The sequence below is a fragment of the Triticum aestivum genome, chromosome 7D (assembly GCF_018294505.1).
Source record: "Triticum aestivum cultivar Chinese Spring chromosome 7D, IWGSC CS RefSeq v2.1, whole genome shotgun sequence".
In the NCBI taxonomy this organism is placed as follows: Eukaryota; Viridiplantae; Streptophyta; class Magnoliopsida; order Poales; family Poaceae; genus Triticum; species Triticum aestivum.
In genome coordinates, this window is record NC_057814.1 from 329,169,059 (window position 1) to 329,193,531 (window position 24,473).

A 24,473-nucleotide genomic window follows, 5' to 3' on the forward strand; every position below is an offset into this window, starting at 1 on the left:
CGAACGCGTCGAAGGGATGGACGTCGTCGGCCATTACCCGTCGCGAGGGAGCCATGAGCGCCGCCGGCAGCCACCGTGTAGGACGCATGTGTGCATAGTCGCAGGCTGCAGCCACCACGCAAGACGCATAGATGCAAGGAAAACGTTTGGAGACAGCGCGCCGGCCGAAGCTTCGGCCGGTCGCGCCGCGTAGCTCGCTTTAGTTTTCCTCTCCACGTGACTAGGTGAGCATCTGGGACCACCCACCGCCTACCTCTTCGTATTATCTCTTCAGAACACACTACAGCCATTCGTTCCCCTCAAGTCTCTCTCTTCCCAATCCCAATCTCGTCAGTCATGGCACGACCATCCCCCGGCGAGCAGCTCCTTCCATGGTGCTCGTACGGCTCCTACCTCTCCACGGCTGTGATGCTCGTCACCTTGTCTGCCTCCGCCGGCAGCTGGACACGCGCCCTCTCCATAGCCGTCGCAGCCAGGTGCTTCGGTCGCCATGGCCAAGCTGCACCCGGCCACGGCGACGGCGGCGAGTTTGTGCTGGAACCGAGGGGCTTTGCTGGAACCGATATTTTTTTGCTGGATCCACCATTTTGTTTTGCTACAACCCCTTTGTTTTTTGCTACATCCTCATTCGTTTTTTTGAACATCTTTGTTTTTTGCTGGAACTGGTGCCCCTGTCTGCTGCAACTAGCTGGTGTATGTGCTACAAGGTCGGTGCCTCGCCGGGGAAGCTACATCGAGCAGCAAGGAGTGTTGTATCCAACGCCGTTCGAACATCGGGAGCTGCAATCATGCATGCCGGAGCTGCAACCGGCTGCTGGGGGAGCTGCAAGAGAGGGTGGCAATTTTTTGCTGATGCATTTTTTGCTGAACCAATTTTTTGTTTTTGCTGGAACCGGTGTATTTTTTTGCTGGAACCAAGATAATTTTTTGCTTCATCGGTTGCAGAGCTCTCAAATGCTCATGTCATTTTTGTTGGCACCTAAGTTTGTTTTTGCTAGAAGCATTTTTGATTTTGCTTCAACCGACCACCGGACTTCGACCTGGGGTGAAGTTTTTTGCTGGAAGATTTTTGTTGCTTCCAGATTTTTTGCTGCTTGGCACTCGAACCCGGCGAGCTGGAGACGCAGAGATGATGTAGCCAGCCACCCTGACTGCTAGCACATGCATCATCAGAAGTTTGGATCCAGCAAATTATTTTGCTACCACCATAATTTTTTACTGGAAACAACTTCAAATTTTGCTTCCACCATGTTCTGTTTTAGCTGGATCCAGCTTTTCTTTTTTGCTTCCACCATGACGGCGGCCGGCGGAAACAACTGCGGCCGGCGGTGACGACGACGACCGGCGGGGAGGGCGGCTACAGGCGAGCGCACCGGGGCGGTACTTTCAGGCCGGGCACATCGCTCATCCATGGCAGCGTGTTGGAAGTTTTTTTAAGGAAGAAGACGCCTGGTGAAAGAAAAGGAGAGAACCGTACGGCTATGGGTTGTTTAATCGGACGCTGCTGGTACGACCGGCCCAAAGTTGGGCCGGCGCACCGGCGCCTAGTAGTGGCCTAAATGCAAGCACGCAGCCGGCGGCCACTGGTATTGCGCGAGAAGGGAAAAAAGGAGGTGGCGCCGCTATGTGATGTAATGAGGGATCTAGGGCGAAGCATCTAGCGAATCGAGGATACGACGTTCAGTAGTTATTGGGCTTTTTCTAGTGGGCTTAGTACGATGGCCCTAATATGCACGACGCAGGGCTGCATGTGTTCGGTTAATTCGGGAGATTTGGTCAACAGGATTGAACAACCGAATCCACCGATGTAATATCAGTTTCTGATGTTCTGTGACCGAGCGAACAACCGAAGTTTCGGTCCTCGGTTTTTCGGCTCCGGTCTTTGGTTCTCGGTTTTTGGTTTTTTCGGCTTCGGTCTTCGGTTCTCGGTTTTTATGCTCTGGTCTTCGGTTTTCGGCTTCTGATGTAATATCACGACGCGATGAAAGCTTCAGGGTCGGTGATATCTACTAGGATCTCACACGGACACGGACTGGGAAATCGTGCAGCTCTAGCATGCAGTAGGAATCTTCTCCGACTGCCCCCGATCTCCCTCCTAACACTGGGATTATGGAACCGTTGCATTGCGCCACGATCAATAGAAAGTTAATCGATATGCTTTGTATTTGGAAATCTCTTCTTTCCCACCGACTGATTTTGCGTGCGCGTAAGTCGCCTTCATCGCTTGCCACGTGCCCCCGCCCGAGCGTCCGCCACCTACCCTTATCCAAAGATGAGCCCTGCTCCACCACCCATTCTTTTTCCATCCCAGCTCCTCTGCTTCCTCGCTACGCATCCCAGCTCCTTTGCTTTCCGCTGCATGCTGCTCCGCATGGCCTTGCGAGGAGCTCCGCTGCATGCTCCTCCACCGTCCCGCAAGGCCGCTCCTTGCGCGTTGCAGCAAGACTCACGACCACCAGTAAGGATGGTACTTTTCACATCCCAATCACCGTCGCTGCAAAGCCAGGGCCACCGTTGCTTCTCATCCCGGCGGCACCGGCGCTGCTTCTCACCCCGTCCGCTGGCGCTGCAAAACCAGGGGTTGCATCCCCGTGGATCTCGCCACGGCGGCCGAGCTGCAGTGGAGCACAAGCGACACCCGCATATCTCGCCGGCGGCAAATGCTCCAACGCAGCGTCGTAATGGTGGTGACCATGGTGCTAGACTCGCCGACGACGGGAGCTGTTGCATCGCAGTATCGCTCATGGTGGACACCACGGCGCTAACCTCACGCGACGACGGAAGATACTGCAACCTGCAATGCAATGTCGCTCCCCGTGGTGACCATAGCACTGCAACTCGTACCGAAGGATCCCACCCTCGGCGGCAATGGAGCACCGCCAGACGCGTTGAAGCCTGCAATGGAGTGCCGTGGGGGCTGCAGTGGAGCGCCGCCAGAGTTGCAATGGAGCACCGCCAGAGGCGTTTGAAGCTTGTAATGGAGCGCCGTGGGGGCTGCAGTGGAGCGTCGCCGGAGTTGCAATGGAGCACCGCCGAAGTCGTTTGAAGCTTGCAGTGGAGCGCCGTGGGGGCTGTAGTGGAGCGCCGCCGGAGTTGCAATGGAGCACCGGAGCTGCAATGGAGCTTCGTCGGGTCGTCGTCGGTGCTGTCGTGGAGCAGCACCCGGTGGCTTCCGGCGCTGCGATGCAGCTGTCGCTGGTGCTACGGTGAAACAGCTTCGGCGGTGATGCAAGTGTTGCTAGGCGTCGTCGAGTGCATGCTGCAAGGCAGGGCCGCGGAGGGCATCGCCGGTGCGCCGCCGTGCTGGTAGGCATGCCTGGAGCGCAACCTTTGGGGCGCTGCATGGTGATGCCTGCGGAGGAAAGTGTGCGTGGAAGGGGATTTGCGATCCACGAGACATCGAAGCGAACGGCTATGATATGCACGATCGAACGATTATGAAGGCGGCTTATAGGTACGAGCTATTAGTCGGCTTACGCCTAGCATCGGCCTTGTATTTTCTGCAGCAGGGAACGTGCCATATAAACTCTTGGTAGATTTAAACCACAACTCGATCGTAAGTTTCAGTCAAGAATCTCACGTTGTTTTCCTGCAATTGTATGGAACTCCTCTGGGGTGGCAATCAACAGGAAACAAGGATTCACCTCCGGTAACAAGAAAAACATTTTTTGTGTGTTTTTTAATTGGGAAACATATGTATGTATGATTCATGCGTATTAGAGAGAGAAATTTAATTCATTCGTAGCATGGTTAAATCCAAACTTAGACATTTCTTCAAACAATCTCGTTCTAATTAATGCAATCATTTGAAGAAGCTAAACATGATCTCTACGTAATTATGTTTATGAAATATGAAGAGGGATAACCTTTGCATTATCGGCAGCGAGTCCGAAAGTGGAAGAACTTGGTTGGCACGTATGACGGCTTTGTGATCAGGGGGAACTTTTTAGTGTACTCGTAAATCTGTAAAAAAAGTTTAATTCAGAAATTCCTTGTACTGTAATATGAGTATGCATTTATTTGGTTCATGAAAATAATTTTAACAATCTCTGTTCAATTTATTTAGTAATTTTTTTTCATTGTTTCATTGCATAATATTATGAAATATGATTCCATTGAATGATAATTTTGAATAAGGTATACTAAAAGACTATGATAATTAGCTGAAGCTGAAGGCGATGTCACAACATTGTATTTGAATATCTTAAGCGCTCATGGAGTAGATCTTAGTTAATATAAAGGATAAAGGTCCTTGTTACTGGTTCTCACAACGTCGAATACCTTTCTGCTAAAAAGGAACGACGTTCAATTTATTCTTACTTGATTAAATGGCTTAAAAGCTATTTTTTAACCTGAATAGTAGAAGAACCTCCTACCGTAAGTGAATTAATATAATGAGAAGTTAAATGTACATGGTTTGTTATGTGACTGTGATTGATCGATTTGTCATGTGAATGTGATTGATCGATTTCCATGACATTATTTTCATCTATTGTGGTGGCAAATATAATACACTATAATCTCTTGATAATACGCCGGGGAGATGAGTTGATTGGATGCCATGATAGAGGCCAAATATGAGACATTATCCTTCCTAAAAATTTAAGTATGGGTTTGAGTGGGGGTGGAGGGAGGGATTGTGAGCCGGATGCATCGTTGATAGAGGTGGCGGGCTTCAATTGGGGAGGCGGAGAAATGAAGACAGTGGTGAAGAAGACAAAAAAATAAAATTGATTTTGATGTTAAACTATTAAAATAGGTATATGCCGCGTTGCAGTTACCTACTTTTATACGAAAATTTGTGATCCGCGGAGCATGCACGCCCCGCCGCGCCGTCCAGCTGCGTCCGCCTTGTGAAGCTCCACACGTGATGACGTGTCAGCAACGCTCGTTCTCTCGCTCGTCCGAGCAGTCCTTCCTGCCCCTTGCCATTCCAAGAACGTTCTCCGCGGCGCCTCCTCCTCCTCCCACCACCCCATCCCGTTGCTGTAACTCCGATAAGCGCGCGCCGCCGCCGACGGCCCCAGAAGCCACCTCCGAGCTGCCATCCGCGGGAAGAGCGGGTGGCTTGACCGATTCTGCGAGGACGAAGGGGAGGACGAACGTACGAGGGCCTGGCCCGTGACCACCGCGGCGAAACCAAAGAATGGCGTACCGGGCGGACGACGACTACGACTACCTCTTCAAGGTGGTGCTCATCGGCGACTCGGGCGTCGGGAAATCCAACCTCCTCACCCGGTTCACGCGCAACGAGTTCAGCCTGGAGTCAAAGTCCACAATCGGGGTCGAGTTCGCCACCAGGAGCATTAGGGTCGACGATAAGGTCGTCAAGGCGCAGATCTGGGATACCGCTGGCCAAGAGAGGTAGGTTCCTCTCTTCTCTTATCGTGATTATGATGAATCATTTGCATTTTGCTTCGATTTTTTAATTCCCCAGGCTACTGCTTGCCCGCAACAGGCTTGTGTTCAATTTTATACGGTGATTGGGTTAGAGCATCTCTAGCAGATCCCCCTGACCTATAATGCCAAAACGTACCTCCTATCCCCAAAATTTATGATTTTAAGGGGATTATAAACTTTTCTTCATCGAGTAGATTGCCTAGAACTTAATCCCTTCAAAATTTTCTTTTGCCAGTTCATCCAACCGTTTCCAAACTGATCACAACATGTTAATTCTATACCTCAGAAGTCAAATACACATCAAATTTTATATTCTCAAACTTAACCATCCAAATTCTAACACAACATACGGTCCAAATGAACTAAGAATTCAAATAAACATGATAAAAACACAAGAATCAAGTGCTATGAAGTCGCCAATGGTGCTCAATGTTAGAAGGGATAGAGATGGATTGGTGGAATCGATGAAATGCGTTGGATGATATTATTGAGCCTCGAGGGCGAGTATATATTGGGTACAAGACTTGGAGGGCAAGACGCTTCCTAGAGATAAGATGGAAACAATTCCTATCTAATCTCGGACAATCTCTAATTACCAAATGTATCTCTAACATCCCCCCGCAGTCGTAGTGGTAGCGTTGCGAACAACAGGAGCGTTGTAGACGGTCAGACTGGAGAGAATAGCAGCCGACTAGCTGACATCCGCCCGTAGTCGTAGCGGGAGCGTCGTGGACGGTGTCGCGTTGCGGACGTGTTGACTGTAAAGGAAGCCGACAGAGTTGCTCAAGCGAGGTGATAGCCCTTTGTGCCGATGTCGATGGTGCCGAGAGCGTAGGGTGGTGTAGTAGTGGTCGAGGTAGCCGTGCGAGGGACGCCGTGGTCGATGCCGAGTCGGGGTGGCCGGTGTCGAGGTAGTTGCCGTGGACCGGGAAGAAGCGCGGCGGCGGCGGCTAGGTTAGGAGCGCGGCCGCGGTGCTCGATGTAGGCGAGGAAGAACCCGACAGCGTGCCGAAGACCAGCGCGGACAGTGGCGTTCCAGCACGTAGGAAGTGTGCGGCGCATACCACACAGAAGTCGACGCGCGTGGACGGCGAAGTGGACCGCGTGCCACGGTGCTATGGCCCAAAGGGGCGACGCAGCGGCAGCGCGCGAGTCGGCGACGGCGGGGAAGACCTCAGGGCGGCAGCAGGGACTGCGTGCCACGCACGCTACGGCCCGATGGGGCGACACAGCGACAGCGCGAGGGTCGGTGACGCCACGAGGACGGCTTGGAGCGGCGGCCTCGGGGCGGCGAAGTAGACTGCGGGCCACGGCACTACGGCTCGAAGGGGCGACGCAGCGGTAGCGCGCGGGTCGGTGCTGCCGTGGGGAGAACCATGGGGCAGCGACAGGGACCGTGTGCCACGCTCGCTACGACCCGGTGGGGCGACGCAATAGCAACGCGAGGGTCGGTGGAGCCACGGGAACGGCCTGGGGCGGACGGCCTCGGGGTGACGCAGCGGCAGCGCGCGGGTCGATGGAGCCGTGGGAGAACCATGAAATGGCGATGCTGCGGCCCGAAGGGACGACGCAGCTGCAGTCTGTTGCTCAATCGACGGAGAGGAATGCGTACTTGATGACGATGATATGTACACGAAGGCTGATCTGGACGCGGACGCACGGGAACAGCCTTCACCTGCATAAGCCAAAGTGCACGAACAGCTAGCCAAGAAGCATGAGCGGCCAATGAGAACACAACCTGCACAAAGGCCACGAGACGTGCATCAATGGGCCAGCGGATGCGCCTGCAGCTAACCTCGCGCCGCACAGGGCGCGTGAGTGGTTGCGGGTGACACGACCATCACGACAGGTGATCGCAGGACCGACGGCCATACCAGCGAACCTGACGCGCGCGTAAGGCCACAGGCGTGGTGTGGCAGCCGATTCCGTCGGAGTCGATGAAGTAGACATGCATTGTAGACACTGATTACGAGTCGAAGGACTATTCGAGACTAGTCGATGGACTAGTCCATGAGTCGCAACTGTGGTGTCGACTGCGAATCTCGTGTAGACTAATTCGATGAGTCGAGCGGTCGAGAGACTAGTCTGGACTAGTCCTGCTGTTTGAGTCGCTCGACTCAAATTTGGGAGGGGAAAATTGGAGAGCGAGCTATGAGAACGAGTCGCCTGGACGAGGCCACCACCAGCACCCACTGACCCTCCGCCGGGACGGCGGATGGCGATGCAAGGCGCGGCAGCTGGCCGGAGCTCGTGCTCGGGCGGCGGCCATGGCCGTGCCACATAGGCGCGTGCGGCCTGTGACAAGAAAGAAGGAAGAGAGAGAGAGAGAGGAGAAGAGGCACGGCGGTGGTCGGCGGGCTCGCCTGTGGCGGCGGTGGAGGCGCGGGTCGTGCGCGTGCGCGCGTGCTTTTGTGCGTGATGGCACAAGCGGCGGCGACGGGATCGATCGGGAGCTAGGGTTACAGAGGCTGGGATGGGAAGTAGGCTAAGTACGCTGGCTACTTGGGCCCAAATGGGCCAGCTGGGGGTGGCGTGCTGAGCGGCACTGGGCTAGGCCTGGCGAGCGTTGGCTAGCACTGCTGGTTTTATTGTATATATATATATATATACTGTAATGTGCTGTACAGTTTACTACATACTACTACTAGGTATTAGTAGTTGACTACTACAGTACTTTGTCGACTAGTCTAGCACTAGTCTAAGACTAGTCCGACTAGTCTATGAGTCTCAACCTCGGAACGACTCAACGACTCGTCGACTCGTAATCCTTGATTGTAGATGACGAACGGCGGTGAGCGACGCAAACCGATCTTAGATCGGAAAATCAAAAAAGAAGCGCTGATCAAGATGACCGACGTGAGAGAGAAAAACCCGGATCAAGGATCAAGGATTGGGAAAAAGACTCTCCCTAGGGCAGCCGATCTACATGACCGGCACACGAACCCTAGGCATGGGCGGCGCGGCCCCGGCGGCGATCATGGAGACCGACCGCCCCGGGGGCGGCGCGGTGCGGAAGCGACGACGGCTAGGGTTTTGGGTCGAGATTAGGCTTATACCATGTTAGAAGGGATAGAGATGGATTGGTGGAATCGATGTAATGCGTTGGATGATATTATTGAGCCTCGAGGGCGAGTATATATTGGGTACAAAACTCGGAGGGCAAGACGCCTCCTAGAGATAAGATGGAAACAATTCCTATCTAATCCCGGACAATCTCTAACTACCAAACATATCTCTAACACAATAAAATGTTTTGGAAGTTTGTTGCGAGCTTCTTGCCTCTCGATCTCACGGTGTGTTTGGAGGAATGCTTCGATCTTGTTTAGGTTATGTTTTGGCTCCATCGGGACACCATTGTAGAGATACCGAAAGTCCTCTGGGTCCTCTCTCTCTCATCCTTGACGATCATATTGTGCAACATAACACATGTTGCCATGATCTCCACATGGTCTCAAGCTTCCAATACTCAGTAGGGCCATGGACAATCGCAAGACGTCTTTGAAGCACACCAAAAACTCTCTCAACGTCCTTTCTAGCAGATTCTTGGCACGTTGCAAAGTGAGATCTCTTGTTGCCTTTAGGGCGGTGGATGGCCCATGGAGGATATATGGCATAGGCAAGGTAGTATCCCATGTTTTACTCATGGTCATTGACAACATAGTTGCAAGGTGGATTGTCACCGACAACAAGCCTTGCAAAAAGAGATCGCTGCCAGACATTGAGATCATTGTGAGAGCCAGACATCCTGAAGTATGTGTGCCAAATCCAGAGATCATGTGATGCAATTGCCTCAAGAACGATGGTTGGATCTTGCCATGTGACCATACAATTCTTCCATATCCAATGCATATAGTCAGTTGACCTAAGCATCCCTGGCCAGGATGAGATCTCAATGCGAACATAGTCATTGATGACATCAACCGAACATCCTTAAGCAAGGTCTCACACGGTTGCTGTAATCTTCAACAATGGACTTGCACTTGTTGCTCCCGCTGCATTCCTTCTTGGTTGAAACCAAGGATCATGTTTCTCCACAACTCTTGCAATGGTGTCGAAGAGATCTCGGTGCATGCGGAATCGGCGCCAAAAATAGTGAGGGGCATATACCGCATTTGACAAACACTAGACCATCATGACCCACGATCCTATCTTGAAGAAACATCCTTCGACCAATCTGAGAACCATGCCTCGGTCTCCTGAAATCCTCCTCCATAGACACCGCTGCAGCCACCAACTCAAATTCATCATCTTCTTCCCCCTCTGACGATGAATTGTCAAAGATCATCTCCCATAACCTCTTCATCTACACATTGGAGAGTTTAATGATCCATTTGAGACATTTCTTCGACGAGAAATAGGAACTTTTTTTGAAAAAAGAAACCATTACGGGCCTAGAGTCTTTAGTATTCACCAGTGACAAAGTACCAGGAAGGCTGAAATTTGAGCTTAAGAGGGGGAGGGTGAAGGCGACGCTGAGTAAAATCCTCAATGACGTGGACACCGGTAAGACCATGAGCCTCAAACTCTTGAAAAGCAATAAGAAGGCTCATCACCTCGTTATCTTGGACAATGTCCGATCTCTAGAAAGGAGTGGGCTTTAGCAGATAATTATTAAACGAAGGATCATGAGATCCCTTTCTTGCAGTGAATCCATATTGAGGGAAAGCCTAGGATGGAGACCTCCTAGAGATAGGAAGAAAGACATGATCTAAGCGAGGATGAAAAGAACATCCATGCCTTGAATGGGAAGGATGATCTATTCTACCTAGATAGTAGAAGTATTGGAAGGAGAGATTGGGCCCAATACCGACATAGGCCTTGCATAAGTCAGCGAAGATGTTTAAAGTAAGAAAAGAACAAGGGGAGATATGGATCAGGGCGATGCGGTAGAGATCAAGCAACTGCCTCACGGAGGAGGGAAGAGGAAGGCAATCCCGTAACAAGAAGCATCCGCAATCACCACTGTTTCACCCGACCAAGGGGACATTGACCGAGCAAGGCGCTTGGAAACTAACGTCACTGGGGAGACAACCAAGCTAGTGCATCTGCTCGATGGACGAAACATGGTAATGGAAGGAGAGGGCCACACCATCCCGCGCGAGTTGGAAGAGAAACCGACACTGTGAGCAAGAGAGCTAACACCCACACGTCGCGTCATAGAGGTCAGGAAGAACAAGAGAAAGAAAGAAGAACATGCAACGATAATGCTGCCGGGTAGAGGATAAAAGGGCAAATAAACTCCTAGATCGCAATCTAAAGCAGGGGATTTTTTTTCCAAAACCGTATTAATTCAACGTGGAAACCAATGGAGTAAATTACAAAAAACCACCACAATTGAGGACCCTAATTCCAAAAACCGCCATCATTCGATTTTTTTTTTAAAAATCACCAACATTGTGGTGACAGTTTTCAAAAAACACTGATGAATGGATTAGAGTTAATTGACGCGAAACCTAACAATTGGGTCCCATATGTAAGTGATGACGTGGCAAGGAAAGTCAACAGCGTCACATGGACTGTTAAGTTGGTATAGGCCCACTTGTCAGCATCTCCCCTCTCTCTCCATCCCTTCTCTGGCATTTCGTCGAGCAGCTCGCGAGCTCGTCGGAGAGCTTGCTGCCGGCAGTGTTGCTCAGCCCGCGGCCAACGCCCCCTTGTGCACGGTCCGCCCCTGCCGCCGGCGTGAGCACGCCCTTGAGCGCCGCCCCTGCCCTTCTCCCCCAATGCCATTTCCCCATCTCGAGCTCTTCTTCTCCGGCTCCGGCCGTGAGCTCCCACCTCGGAGATGAGCTCAATTGGGCCGCCATAGTGAGCTCCGCTTCAAATTAATCCTGTCTCTGACATCATCTCACTCCCCTCGAGCTAACACCACGTCAATTTTAGGCCAAAGCCTCCCCCACGAGCTCACCATCTTCACTTTCGCCATCTGCCATTCGGTATCCATGCCACCTGCGCCACTGTGCCGACCACCTCCTGGTGCACGAAGGTCCCGACCTCCTTGAAGCAGTTGCACACCACAGCGTGCCATAGCCGAGCGGGCCCTGCCAAGGTGCGGCTCTGCCGCGTCGTCTTTCGTAGGCTGAGGGCGCTCCCTGTCGCCGGCAGTGAGGCAAGGCCAGGCGACCCGCGGCCGTAGCAGGGCTGACCGGGGTTGTTGGCTTCCCACGAGAGGCGAGCCGGCCGCGGCGAAGAGAGGCTACGGAGGAGCCGGAGCTCGCGTGCAGAAGGGCACTGCAGCGACGGCATCGGCATCGCCGGGGCCGAGCAGGGCCGTTCAGCGAGGCGCCTCCGTGGAAGGGCGGACGGCCAGGAGCAGGTGGTGGCGGCGCGCCATAGGGGTAGGGAGGCGGCGGCGATGGACGGGCAGCGGTGCTGCGGGGGGCGGGCGGCGGGCGGCGGCGATGGACTAGTGATGTAGGGTGGAACCCTAGATGGCCGATCTTTCACGAAAGGAGCGGATCCCTAAGAAGAACGCAATGAACACGAGGGGAAACACGAGGGGAACACGAGAGAAATCACTCAACCAACAAGAATAGATCACACATGCGCTAGATCGATGAACACAAAGGTGAGATACAAGATCCAAAGTCAACAAAGGACGATACAAAGGTAACCGGTTCTTCTCCGTGAGGAGGTCTTGATGGGGGCCACCCAAGAGGGGGTCTTGAATCCAAGGTGATCTTCTCCGAAGAGGGGCCGCAGTCTCTCTCGAGGAGGAGATCCGTAATGGATGAGCAAAGCTCTATCTCAACTATGAGCTAAACCAATGCTAACCCTAGAAAGAGGAAGGGGATGGAGTATATATAGTCTAGGGGGGCGAAGAGGTACATGGGCTTCGGCCCTTCACTGTGCGCAGACAGGCGGAGCCGGATGTCCGGGCGTCGGGCCGGATGTCCGGGGCTTCGGGAGGGGCCGGATGTCCGGGCTAGGGGGCCGGATGTCCGGGCTGACGGCGAAAGCTTCTGTAGGTTCTGGTGCGTGGCGCCGGATTTCCGGGCTTCTGGCCGGATGCCCGGGCTCGGGCCGGATGTCCGGGGCCTGTAGATGTTGGGCGGCTGGGATGTGGCTGTAGTAGATGTCTCCAGCGGCCGGATGTCCGGGCTGGGGCCGGATGTCCGGGCCCTGGAGCTGTCTTCTTCTCCTTCCGGCGGTTCTCTTCATCCGTGAACTTGGCGGCTTGTCCGTCTTCACGTGCATCCTCGGGAGGTTCCTCTTGACACCTAATCATGCATAGCATATCGGACTTAGGTAGTAGCCATGTCTCGAGTGGATCATATGTGATATCACTAAGGAAGGAAGTCACCTCGTTCTCGAGAGCTCTAGCTCGTGCTCGTGTCATAGGTCCTCTTGGCTCTTGATGAGACGATGGTAGGTCCATGGGGATGATCGTAGGATGCTCCGCATCATCTCCCCTCCCTTGGGAAAGATCCGACCTCGGATCGAAATCCTCATCACCATGGTACGGGGAGAGATCTTTGATGTTGAAGATGTCGCTCACGGAGTACTTGTCGCGTGGGATGTCGATCTTGTATGCGTTGTTGTTGTAGCGTGCAAGCACCTTGAAGGGTCCATCGGCTCGTGGTAGAAGTTTGGACTTGCGCTCGTTGGGGAAACGGTCCTTGCGAAGGTGTAGCCACACAAGATCTCCAACATTGAAATCATGGGTTGCTTGTTGACGTTGAGCTTGGTCGCGAGTCGTTGTACTTGGCGCTCGATGGTGTGCCTTGTATCTTCATGCATCTTCTTGAGGAAGTTGACTCGGGCACTCGCGTCCATGTTTGTGCGCTCTTGTAGCGGTAGAGGTAGAATGTCCAATGGTGACAATGGGTTGAAGCCATAGACGACCTCGAAGGGGGACTTGCCGGTAGTCGAATGTCTTGCACGATTGTAGGCGTACTCGGCGATAGGTAGGCACTCCTCCCACTCCTTGATGTTCTTCTTTATCAACACGCGTAGTAGAGTGGAGAGCGTGCGGTTCGTCACCTCCGTTTGGCCGTCGGTTTGTGGATGGTATGCCGAAGAGAACAAAAGCTTGATTCCGAGCTTGGCGCACAAGGTCTTCCAAAAGTAACTCAAGAACTTGACGTCGCGGTCCGAGACAATCGTCTTTGGCACTCCATGAAGGCGCAAGATTTCCCTACAAAACAAATTTGCAACATGTGAAGCATCGTCTATCTTGTTGCAAGGAATGAAATGAGCCATTTTGGAGAATCGGTCCACAACAACAAAAACGGAATCCTTGCCATTTCTAGTTCTAGGCAAACCAAGCACAAAATCCATGCTAATATCTTCCCATGGTTGATATGGAATTGGAAGTGGCATGTAAAGGCCATGAGATTGGGCTTTAGACTTAGCTTTGCGACATGTAGAGCATCGGTTGGTGAAGCGATTGACGTCGCGAAACATCTTGGGCCAAAAGTAGTTCTTGGAGAGCGTAGCAAATGTCTTGTCGCGTCCAAAGTGTCCCATGAGTCCGCCTCCATGAGATTCCTGCAAAAGCAACAAGCGAAGAGAGGACTCGGGGATGCAAAGTTTGTTAGCTCTCATAAGATATCCATCTTTGATGTAGTAGCGTTCCCAAGAATGGATGCGTCAAACACTTGGCATAAGGAATAGCAAAAGTAGGATCATGCTCATACAAGTCTTTTATGTGCTCAAAGCCAATGACATTCAATTCAAGTTGAGTAACAAGCATGCAAATACGGGAAAGCGCATCCGCCACAACATTTTCCTTACCTTTAATATACTTGATGACATAAGGAAAAGACTCAATAAACTCACTCCACTTAGCATGACGCTTGTTCAACTTAGTTTGACCCTTAAGGTATTTAAGCGTTTCATGGTCGGTATGGATGATGAACTCATGAGGGCGAAGGTAATGTTCCCATTCATGCAAAACTCGCACTAAAGCATATAGCTCTTTGTCATAGATGGGGTAATTGAGTTGCGCTCCGGAGAGTTTCTCACTAAAGTATGCAATGGGGCGCTTCTCTTGCGTTAACACACCTCCTATGCCATTACCACTAGCATCGCAATGAATTTCAAAAGGTTTGTCAAAATTGGGTAATGCAAGCACGGGAGCATGAGTAAGCAAATTCTTAAGCTCATTGAAAGCGATATCTTGGGATGTTCCCCAAACAAACGGTGCATTTTTCTTACTCAAAGCATGCAAAGGTGAAGCAATGGTGCTAAAATCCTTCACAAATCTACGGTAGAAACCGGCTAAACCAAGAAAACTACGCACTTGTTGCAAATTGGTTGGTTGGGGCCAAGTTTTAATAGCATTGATCTTAGATTCATCAACATGAACACCCTTAGAAGATACTACGAAACCCAAGAAAACAAGCTTATCAACACCAAATAGGCATTTTTCCATATTAGCATAAAGTTGCTCTTTTCGAAGAGTTTGTAGCACGGTGCGAAGGTGGGTGACATGCTCTTTGAGAGATTTGCTAAACACAAGGATATCATCAAAGTAGACAACAACAAATTCACCAATGTAAGGGCGAAACACATAATGCATAAGACGCATGAAGGTACCGGGTGCTTCCGATAAACCCATAGGCATGACTAACCACTCATATAGACCAAACTTTGTTTTGAAAGCGGTTTTCCATTCATCACCCTCTTGTATGCGGATTTGATAGTAACCACTTTTAAGATCAATTTTGGAAAAGATAGTGGCACCGCTAAGTTCATCAAGCATATCATCAAGGCGTGGAATGGGGTACCTATACGAACGGTGATAGCATTGATAGGTCTACAATCGGAACACATGCGAAAGCTACCGTCTCGTTTTGGCACAAGAATGACCGGTACGGCACAAGGACTCAAACTTTCACGCACATGTCCATGATCTATGAGATGCTTTACTTGCCTTTGTATTTCTTTGGTTTCTTCGGGGTTGACGCGGTAGGGAGCTTTGTTTGGAAGCGGCGCTCCGGGGATGAGATCGATTCGGTGCTCAATGCCTCGTAGTGGAGGTAGACCCGGAGGTAGCTCATCGGGGAAAACATCTTGGAATTCCTGCAATAAAGAAGATAACACTAGAGGAAGATTGTGAGAGGTGTTAGCTTTTGGTGCCTCGTCCTTGCACAATAGGACATAGTGTAGGACACTGGATGGGTTCTCACACACTTCTCTCATCTCACGTTTGGTGGCAAAGAGAACTAAGTTTTTCTTGTCGCTCATCGTGGAGGCACTCAATTTGGGCTTGTGGCGCTCACTCTCTTTTTGGTGGTTCGCTCTCTCACTATTCTCTCCACGATGGGTGTTTTGCTTGTCGGCGAGCACTTGGCTTGGAGACATAGGACGTAGCACAAACTCTTTCCCTTTCATCTTGAAGCTATAGTGATTTGTACGCCCATTGTGAATGACACCTCGGTCAAATTGCCATGGCCGTCCAAGAAGGAGGTGGCACACGGTCATCGGAAGGACATCACACTCCAAAGTGTCTTCATAGGCGCCGATCTTGAAAGAGACTTGTACTCTATGCTCGACTTGTATGGTGCCGGTGTCGCTTAGCCATTGAACCTTGTAGGGGTGCGGGTGCTTCATCTTGACCAATTAGAGTTTGGAGCATAGTTCTTCACTTGCAAGTTATGGCAACTCCCGTCCATCGATGATGACCTTGACGGACCGTCCATTGATGCCGGCCTTTTGTGTGGAAGATATGGCATCTTTGATCTTCGTCTTGTTGATGTTGAAGAGTCAAGACCTTGGAGACAACAAGAGCGGGACTTGAGTCTTCGTCACAAAAGATGTGATCATCTTCTTCTTCATGTTCACTTGTCGGTGCATGGCCACTTGCTCAAGAGCTTCCATTTCTCCTTCACTTATTGAGTCATATGTTCCGTCGTCGTCTGAGGATCATGGTGCGTTGTTTGTGCACTCGAAAGACTTGTGGCCTCGGCCTCCGCATGTGAAGCATTTGAAGGAACTCGTCTTGATGGTCTCATCGGTTGGGGTAGATGATGATGAAGCTTTCTTGTAACTTGACTTGTCGCCGTTGCTTGTAGATGGCTTGGTTGAAGGTAGAAGGTGGTAGAGTCGTCGAAGCTTGATTGTTGGAGAAGCCGTAGGACTTGGATGAGAACTTGGCATACTTGAAGTCGTCTTGTACTTGCCGTTCCGCTTTGGTAGCTTGATGCACTAGCTCGATGAGGTTCGAGTATGGTTGGAAGTCGGCAATCTTCTTGATAGGGTGATTGAGTCCATTCAAGAAACGTGCCATAGTTTGCTCATCATCTTCTTTGACATTGGCTCGTATCATGGCAATCTCCATTTCCTTGTAGTACTCTTCAACGCTCTTGGTTCCTTGCTTGAGTTGTTGGAGTTTCTTGAAGAGGTCGCGGTTGTAGTAGTTTGGCACGAATCGTGCTCTCATGACATCCTTCATTTGTGCCCAAGTGGTGATGGGTGGTTCACCTCTTGCCGCTCGGCGCTCAATGACTTGTTCCCACCAAATGAGGACGTAGTCTTGGAATTCGAGGGATGCCATTGCGATCTTCTTCTCTTCTTCGTAGTTGTGCAAGCGGAAGATTTTGTCAACCTTCAATGCCCATGATATGTACTCTTCGGGGTCATTGCTTCCGGTAAACTTGGGCATGGTGAACTTTAGCTTGCCATATCGTTGCTCTTCATTGTGTTGGGGTCGGGGATGATGACGCCCATGTCGGTGAGGATTGACAATCTCATGTTGCTCTTGGCGAGGAGGGTTGTCTTCCTCATGTTGCTCTTGGCGAGGAGGGTTGTCGACCTCATGTTGCTCTTGGCGAGGAGGGGGTCCATTGTCTTCTTGCTCTCGATGGACTTGACGTTCTTGTCTCGCTTGAGGAGGAGCTTGTCGATCTTGACGAGGAGCTTGTCGATGCACACGTGCTTGGTAAATCCTTTCTTGAGCTTCGTCGCGAAGTGCTTCTTGATGTAGTCGAGCTTGTCGGCCTCGATTGGCTACGGCACGACTTGAATCTTGAAGGGCACGTTGCGCCTCAAGTGCTTGAGCTTCACGTAGTTGTTGTTCTTGACGTTGCGCCTCGGCGTCTTGTGCATCTTGATGTTGTCGCGCTCGCTCCTCTTGTTCTTGTTGTCGTTGGCGTTGCCGTTCTTGTGCTTGTGCGAAAGCAGCTTGGTTTTGACGATGTCGATGCTCTTGAGAGTCGGTGTCGTGTAGAGGATTGCGGTTAGCTTGACGGTCTTGACGCGCGGCACGACGAAGAGTGTTCGATGTCGGTGTACTTGAACCGGAGATAGTGTCGTCGGAGTGTCGACTTGAGCGGCTCCGTCTTGACGAGGACGAAGTTGTAGAAGAGCGGACCATCATGGTTCGGATATCTTCTTTGAGGGAACTCATGGATGTGTCGAAGTAGTCTCTTGTACGTTGCTCGGATTGTCGTAGGTCGGTGGCGAGATTGTCGATGCGGTCGCCCAAAGCAAGTTGTTCTTGATGCAAAGCCCGATGTGCACCAAATAGTTGAGTCTTGGTGACGTAGGATGACATGTCGTCGTCTTGCTCCAAGAAGAGTGGGTTGGTAGAAGTACTTGGCCTATCCATCATTCCAAACAAAGATATGTGAGTGGGAGAAAGAGAAGAACCAATACCAAATGTACCTTGACCGATGTTGAAAATGGATCAAAGATCACTCCAATGTGTAGCAAGGAAATAGCACAATTGGTACCAATTCTTGTCGGTTCTCACACCTACACAAGTAAAAGCTTATGGTGGAGCTTGGTTAGGATGGTGGCACAAAATTTGATGCAATTGTAAGTGAGACTCAATAATGTTGGAAAAGATTCGCAACTTGTAAATGCAACAAGTAGACCAATAGCAAGATATGGTACACGGAAACACACACGCAAATAGATAAGTGGGGTTGGGCAACCAAGGATGAGCCAAAATGTGGAATCCACCAAGATGCTCTTGTTGCACAACACTAGAGAGACGCTAGCACGATTGCACAATAGGCGGATACGAACTTGTGCACAACCTACTAAGCAAAAATGCAACGACTTCTATCCCAAGTATGCTATATGTATGATGTTTCTATGCTTTGATCCAAGATGATCGAGTATGACAATCTTAATGTTGTATGATGCTATGGTTCTTGCTTATAAGCTCTTTGCTTATCTTTCTTCTTTTGCTTAAAAGCTTGTTTGGCTCTTTGTTGTTTGAGCTCTTTTCTCATGCAATGCTTCACGAACCAAGATAGCAATTGTGTATGCGAAGACAACTTTGTGACACAAGAGATGATACCAAGATATGCAACACGATGATGGTATGTATGCTATGGGAAGTATGATCACTAATGTGCACAAGTCACGTTGCCGGCAATACTCAAAGGCTAGTCTCGATGGGTAAGCTACGCAAAAGTAAGGCTATGGGGTTATCAATGCAAATGCAAGAGAGTATGATGATATCACGATACCAAAGTGATACCAAGGTGAGGTTGATACCACAATTGTGATGTAGCCGTTCGTAGTAGTCCTTGGCGAAGATGAGCGGTGGTGATGTTGATGCCGAACCGTACCTAGATAGCCGAAACACAATAGGACACGGAAACCACAACTCAAATTCTCAAAGCAAAACGGGTCAAAATTGTCGGAGTTGGTAGCGGGAAAGGGCTATGGTGGTGCTATGCGGAAGTGGTGGTGGTATGCGGAAGTGTATGTGGGCACCGGGACAAAATTTGGCGAGGGTTAGGCGGAAAGCGGAGTGGAGGATGGAAGTGATGCTGTCAGGGGCCGGATGTCTGGGCTGAAGGCCGGATGTCCGGGCTGTCGGGCCGGATGTCCGGGCTCGGGATCCGTGGACGAACTCGAAGAACACCGCGTGGAGAGGTCAAATCCGGGGCAAAATTCGGAAGATTTTGTGGATGGAAATGGGGAAAAGGTGGGGAAAAGCTAGATCTACCTGCAACACACGAAATCCGCGGATCAAATCCAACAAAACTTCATCACACCAACAAATCACAAAAAAATTGGGGCTATTTTTGTGGGGCAATTTTCGGATTAGGACGAAAAACAACAAAATCAAGCTAGAAAACAAAGAGAGGGGGCTCCGAAATCGTGATCAACGTGGCTCATGATACCAAGATGATGTAGGGTGGAACCCTAGATGGCCGATCTTTCACGAAAGGAGCGGATCCCTACGAAGAACGCGATGAACACGAGGGGAAACACGAGGGAAACACGAGGGGAACACGAGAGAAATCACTCAACCAACAAGAATAGATCACACATGCGCTAGATCGATGAACACAAAGGTGAGATACAAGATCCAAAGTCAACAAAGGACGATACAAAGGTAACCGGTTCTTCTCCGTGAGGAGGTCTTGATGGGGGCCACCCAAGAGGGGGTCTTGAATCCAAGGTGATCTTCTCCGAAGAGGGGCCGCAGTCTCTCTCGAGGAGGAGATCCGTAATGGATGAGCAAAGCTCTATCTCAACTATGAGCTAACCAATGCTAACCCTAGAAAGAGGAAGGGGATGGAGTATATATAGTCTAGGGGGGTGAAGAGGTACATGGGCTTCGGCCCTTCACTGTGCACAGACAGGCGGAGCCGGATGTCCGGGCGTCGGGCCGGATGTCCGGGGCTTCGGGAGGGCCGGATGTCCGGGCTAGGGGGCCAGATGTCCGGGCTGACGGCGAAAGCTTCTGTAGGTTCTGGTGCGTGGCGCCGGATTTCCGGGCTTCTGGCCGGATGTCCGGGGCCTGTAGATGTTGGCGGCTGGGATGTGGCTGTAGTAGATGTCTCCAGCGGCCGGATGTCCGGGGCTGGGGCCGGATGTCTGGGCCCTGGAGCTTGTCTTCTTCTCCTTCCGGCGGTTCTCTTCATCGGTGAACTTGGCGGCTTGTCCGTCTTCACGTGCATCTTTGGGAGGTTCCTCTTGACACCTAATCATGCATAGCATATCGGACTTAGGTAGTAGCCATGTCTCGAGTGGATCATATGTGATATCACTAAGGAAGGAAGTCACCTCGTTCTCGAGAGCTCTAGCTCGTGCTCGTGTCATAGGTCCTCTTGGCTCTTGATGAGACGATGATAGGTCCATGAAGATGATCGTAGGATGCTCCGCATCAACTAGCGACTAGCGTGCGGGCGTGGATGCGCTGCGGCACAAGACGGGATTTTGACTGGTCAACCCGAACACGTTAACGCTGTTAGTATTTGCGTGACGGTCGCCGTCTCAACCTGGGCCACGTGGCACCTGACAATGGTGCCCGGATGTCAGGTTTTTACTTAAACAGGTATAGTCGATCGATCAGTGTTTTTTGAAAACTGTCACCACAATATTGGTGGTTTTTTGAAAAAAAACGAATGATGGAGGTTTTCTGAATTAAGGTCCCCAATTATGGTGGTTTTTTGCAATTTACTCAAACCAATGAATCAAAGGCAGTATTGTGCCGTATCGGGCCCCGAGGGAAGCGGAAGCGCATTATCAAATCAATTGCGTCTCAGCCCGAGGCCAACATTACATCAACACCCGTAGTTATCACTGGTCCGGCACGCCAAAGCACGTCCCTGCAACAGGTGGACACTTAGGAATTCTCAGCCGTTGAAGAACATGAAGAGTCAAGCACAGGACAAGGACCAAGATCAACTCTGCATCCCTGACGAGCAAGAGGCAACATCTGCGACAAAGGAAGTAGCAGCATCCGCTGAAGACTGCGAGTATCTATGTCAACCTTACTCACGGATCCAGCTCCATTACGAATACTGATGGGGGGCTTGCCGATGATAAGTGGAATTACCTAACACCGTATCAACGGGGCCCACTAAATCTACAGACAAGTTATCATACCAAAGAGAAGCGCCACCCACACGGAAGAGACTTTTCATCCAAGGACACAATATCAGGGAAAGCTCTCTACGACGTAGGGAAGGCTATATGTGTTCTAAATCAACACCAGTCCAACTCGTGCCCCTATACGCCGTACGCACCGACATGAAGCCATCCATACCGCTATATAAGGGCAACAGAGGCAATGTAGAAGGGGATCCACTCCTTTTCCACCTAGTGCCTAGGCACCATATAGAAGATATCAGGCTCTTCCTGCCAAAATCACCAACAGCTCGCCGAGTTTCCCTAACTCGCCGGGTACACCGTGATATTTTAATCCTCGATATTCTTCATATATAAGAAAAGAGCAAGACATGAAGTAAGGTTTTTACCCACCTTGTGGGTCTGAACCTGTGTAAATCATCTGTCCCCCTTTACCTGTGTTCTAGATCTACGGGTATCCTGACGACTTCTTGACAACAAATCGCACGTACTAGTTCTAGCATGCTGTTAAGACCCGACGAAAATTCCTTGGCACTAATACTAATTATTTTTTGCCTTGAACTGAAGTGAGTAACGGTGTTAGCTTGTCTCTTGAAACATATATGTCAATGCATTCTACTGCCTCAACTTAATAGCTTATAATCCTTAGTTGTCTCTTTGGAGCAATATTGATATCCAAGCCTTTATGGCCATATGTTATATGTATCTGCAAGCTGATTCTTGTTTCTGTTAGACTTGTCTGAACTCTGACTTTGCATCCATAATATGAGCCTGTTTGGGACTGCTTTGCTCCTTAAAATTCAGCTTCGCTTCAGAAAACACAAACCAAACGGGGTAGCTCCACGATATGCCGCTCTGCAAAAAAACTAGAATCTGGGGAACATCTCACAGTTTTTTATGAAGCTCTTCAAGGGGTGCTCCAAAAAACTCTAGAAGCTGGAGTTGGGGGGAAATTACCCACCACTGCCACCAGTAAGTGGATACCCCTTCATTTCTCCCCCCTCATCCAATCAAATAGATCCTTTCCATCAAATTTCTCATTCTTGAAGCTGGAGCTAGATGGAAGCCAAACATTCTCTTTGATAGTCCTACAACTTCTGTATGAAACTGCTCCAAAGTAGATTTGGTGGAGTAAAACTGATTTTGCTGAAGTGGAGCAGTACCAAACAGGCCCTCAATCAAGTGCTAATTTGGGCAGTTGGCATTTCATCCTCGAGTAGAAAATGGACATAATGGATTTTAACCTTTTTATATGGATTGTTGTGATTATTTATATTGATTTTTCACCCTTTGAAGCATTGGCTGTATCTCAATTGTTGTATTGTAATTGCTATTGTTAAGGCATTATGTGCTGAAGTCACTGTATCATCCTATCCACTCATATAAAAGTAATGTTTTTTATAAAGAACAGTTTTTTTTTCCTTATGAAAGTCCAACTACAAATTGTGAAGTTCTTTGTAATCTGGTTGCAACATTGCTAATATCTCATTTGCATAACACATAACTGTTGCAATCCCTTTGCAGATATCGTGCAATTACAAGCGCATATTACAGAGGAGCCGTCGGTGCGCTTGTTGTGTATGATGTGACACGCCATGTGACCTTCGAGAATGTGGAGAGGTGGCTGAAGGAGCTCAAGGACCATACCGATGCTAACATTGTGATCATGCTAGTCGGCAACAAGGCCGACCTCCGCCACTTGCGGGCTGTCTCTGTGGAGGATGCAAAGGCATTTGCGGAGAGGGAATACACCTTTTTCATGGAAACCTCTGCCCTGGAGTCCATGAATGTAGAGGACGCTTTCACTGAGGTGTTAACCCAGATCTACCGAGTGGTCAGCAAGAAAGCTCTTGACATCGGGGACGACCCTGCCGCTCCACCACGAGGGCAGACCATCAACGTAGGGTCCAAAGACGATGTCTCTGCCGTAAAGAAGGCTGGATGCTGCTCATCCTAATCCGTAGACTTTGAAAAGTATACCGGGCCCTTGTTTATCATTGATGGATGGGTAGCTGTGTCTTGGGCGTGCTTTTGGAGGCCCATACTTAACCCAGGGGGTTGGAAACGATATAAAACACTAGCAGTAATAGAACTAGCAGCCGTTTTTTGGAGGCAGTCATGGTATCCTAATTGTTGCAGTCTTGGTTCATATCGGACGCCAAGGATCCCTTCCACAATCGATTATGTATGTACCCTATTAAGTATGTGTAACTGAAGCTTTCATCCCTTTCTCCTTTCTTTTGAGAGAAACTGTTGTTATCTTGTTTGTATGATTCTTCACATTTTGCTAATCAGTGGCATAATGTAAATCTTATGGAGGAATACTATTATTACCTATCGCCCGTTGACTCGGCTAATTATTTTTCCCGCACAAGTCGGTTTGACTGAAGGCGGATGCTATCTCGAGCGCTAAAAGAAATTCCTAATTTACCAATTAATCTTATAACTTATTAGTGTTTCATTGTGGACGTCAATTTTTTGGGTTTTGTTTGAAAACACATTTTTTTAACTGCGTCGTTGGTACGTCTTAAATGTATCTATAGTTTTTGATTGTTTAATGTTATTATATTATCATTTTATATACTTTTTATAGCAATTTATATTATTTTTATGGACCAACCTATTAATAGAGTGCCGGTTCCTGTTTTCTGCTTATTTTTTTGTTTCGTGAGAAACCAATATCTAGGAGGTCAAAATATGTTGGCGATTTAACACAATTTTTTTGGCAACAAGAAACACTGGAAGCTTGGAGACGTCAAGAGGGGCCAGGAGCTAGCCACATGGACACGTGGCGCGACTAGGGGTGGCTGCACCACCTGTCCATGTGGGGCCCATGGGCACCGCCTTGACCTGATTCCACCTTCATAAATTCCTATAAATATCGAAACCATCCGTCATTTCTCCAGAAGAATTTAATTGCCGCCGCAAGCCTCTGTTACGAAGAGATCCCATCCGGAGCCTTGTTTCGGAGTTATGTCGGAGGGAGAAGACATTGCCGAGGGCTCTTCATCAACCTTGCTGCCTCCATGACCATGTGTGAGTAATTCCTTTGGGACCTACGAGTCAATAGTAGTAGCGCTCTCTCTCTCTCTCTCTCTCTCTCTCTCTCTCTCTCTCTCTCTCTCTCTCTCGGGATCTTCAATGCCATGTTCCCCTTCTTCCTTTAATGATTGGGATCAATCTGATGTAATTCTATGGTGTGTTTGTTGGGATCTGATGAATTCTGAGTTTATGATCAGATTGTTCACTGAATATTATTGAATCTTTAAGTTTCTTTGTTGTATAATTAA

General features: G+C 49.8%; 1 protein-coding gene across 1 annotated transcript; it reads left to right on the forward strand.

The window, feature by feature from the left end:
* The first annotated feature begins 4,874 nt into the window (after nucleotides 1–4,874).
* Nucleotides 4,875–23,516, forward strand: LOC123165079 (ras-related protein RABA1f). The gene is made up of 2 exons (XM_044582706.1): nucleotides 4,875–5,364; nucleotides 22,708–23,516. The coding sequence occupies exons 1-2, from the start codon at nucleotides 5,147–5,149 to the stop codon at nucleotides 23,138–23,140; spliced, it is 651 nt and encodes a 216-aa protein (XP_044438641.1). The 5' UTR covers nucleotides 4,875–5,146; the 3' UTR covers nucleotides 23,141–23,516.
* The last annotated feature ends 957 nt before the right edge of the window (nucleotides 23,517–24,473 follow it).

Coding starts and splice junctions, on each gene's coding strand:
- LOC123165079 (XM_044582706.1), top strand. CDS start 5,147: ATGGCGTACCGGGCGGACGACGACTACGACTACCTCTTCAAGGTGGTG. Junction 5,365..22,707: donor GATACCGCTGGCCAAGAGAG/GTAGGTTCCTCT, acceptor ATCCCTTTGCAG/ATATCGTGCAATTACAAGCG.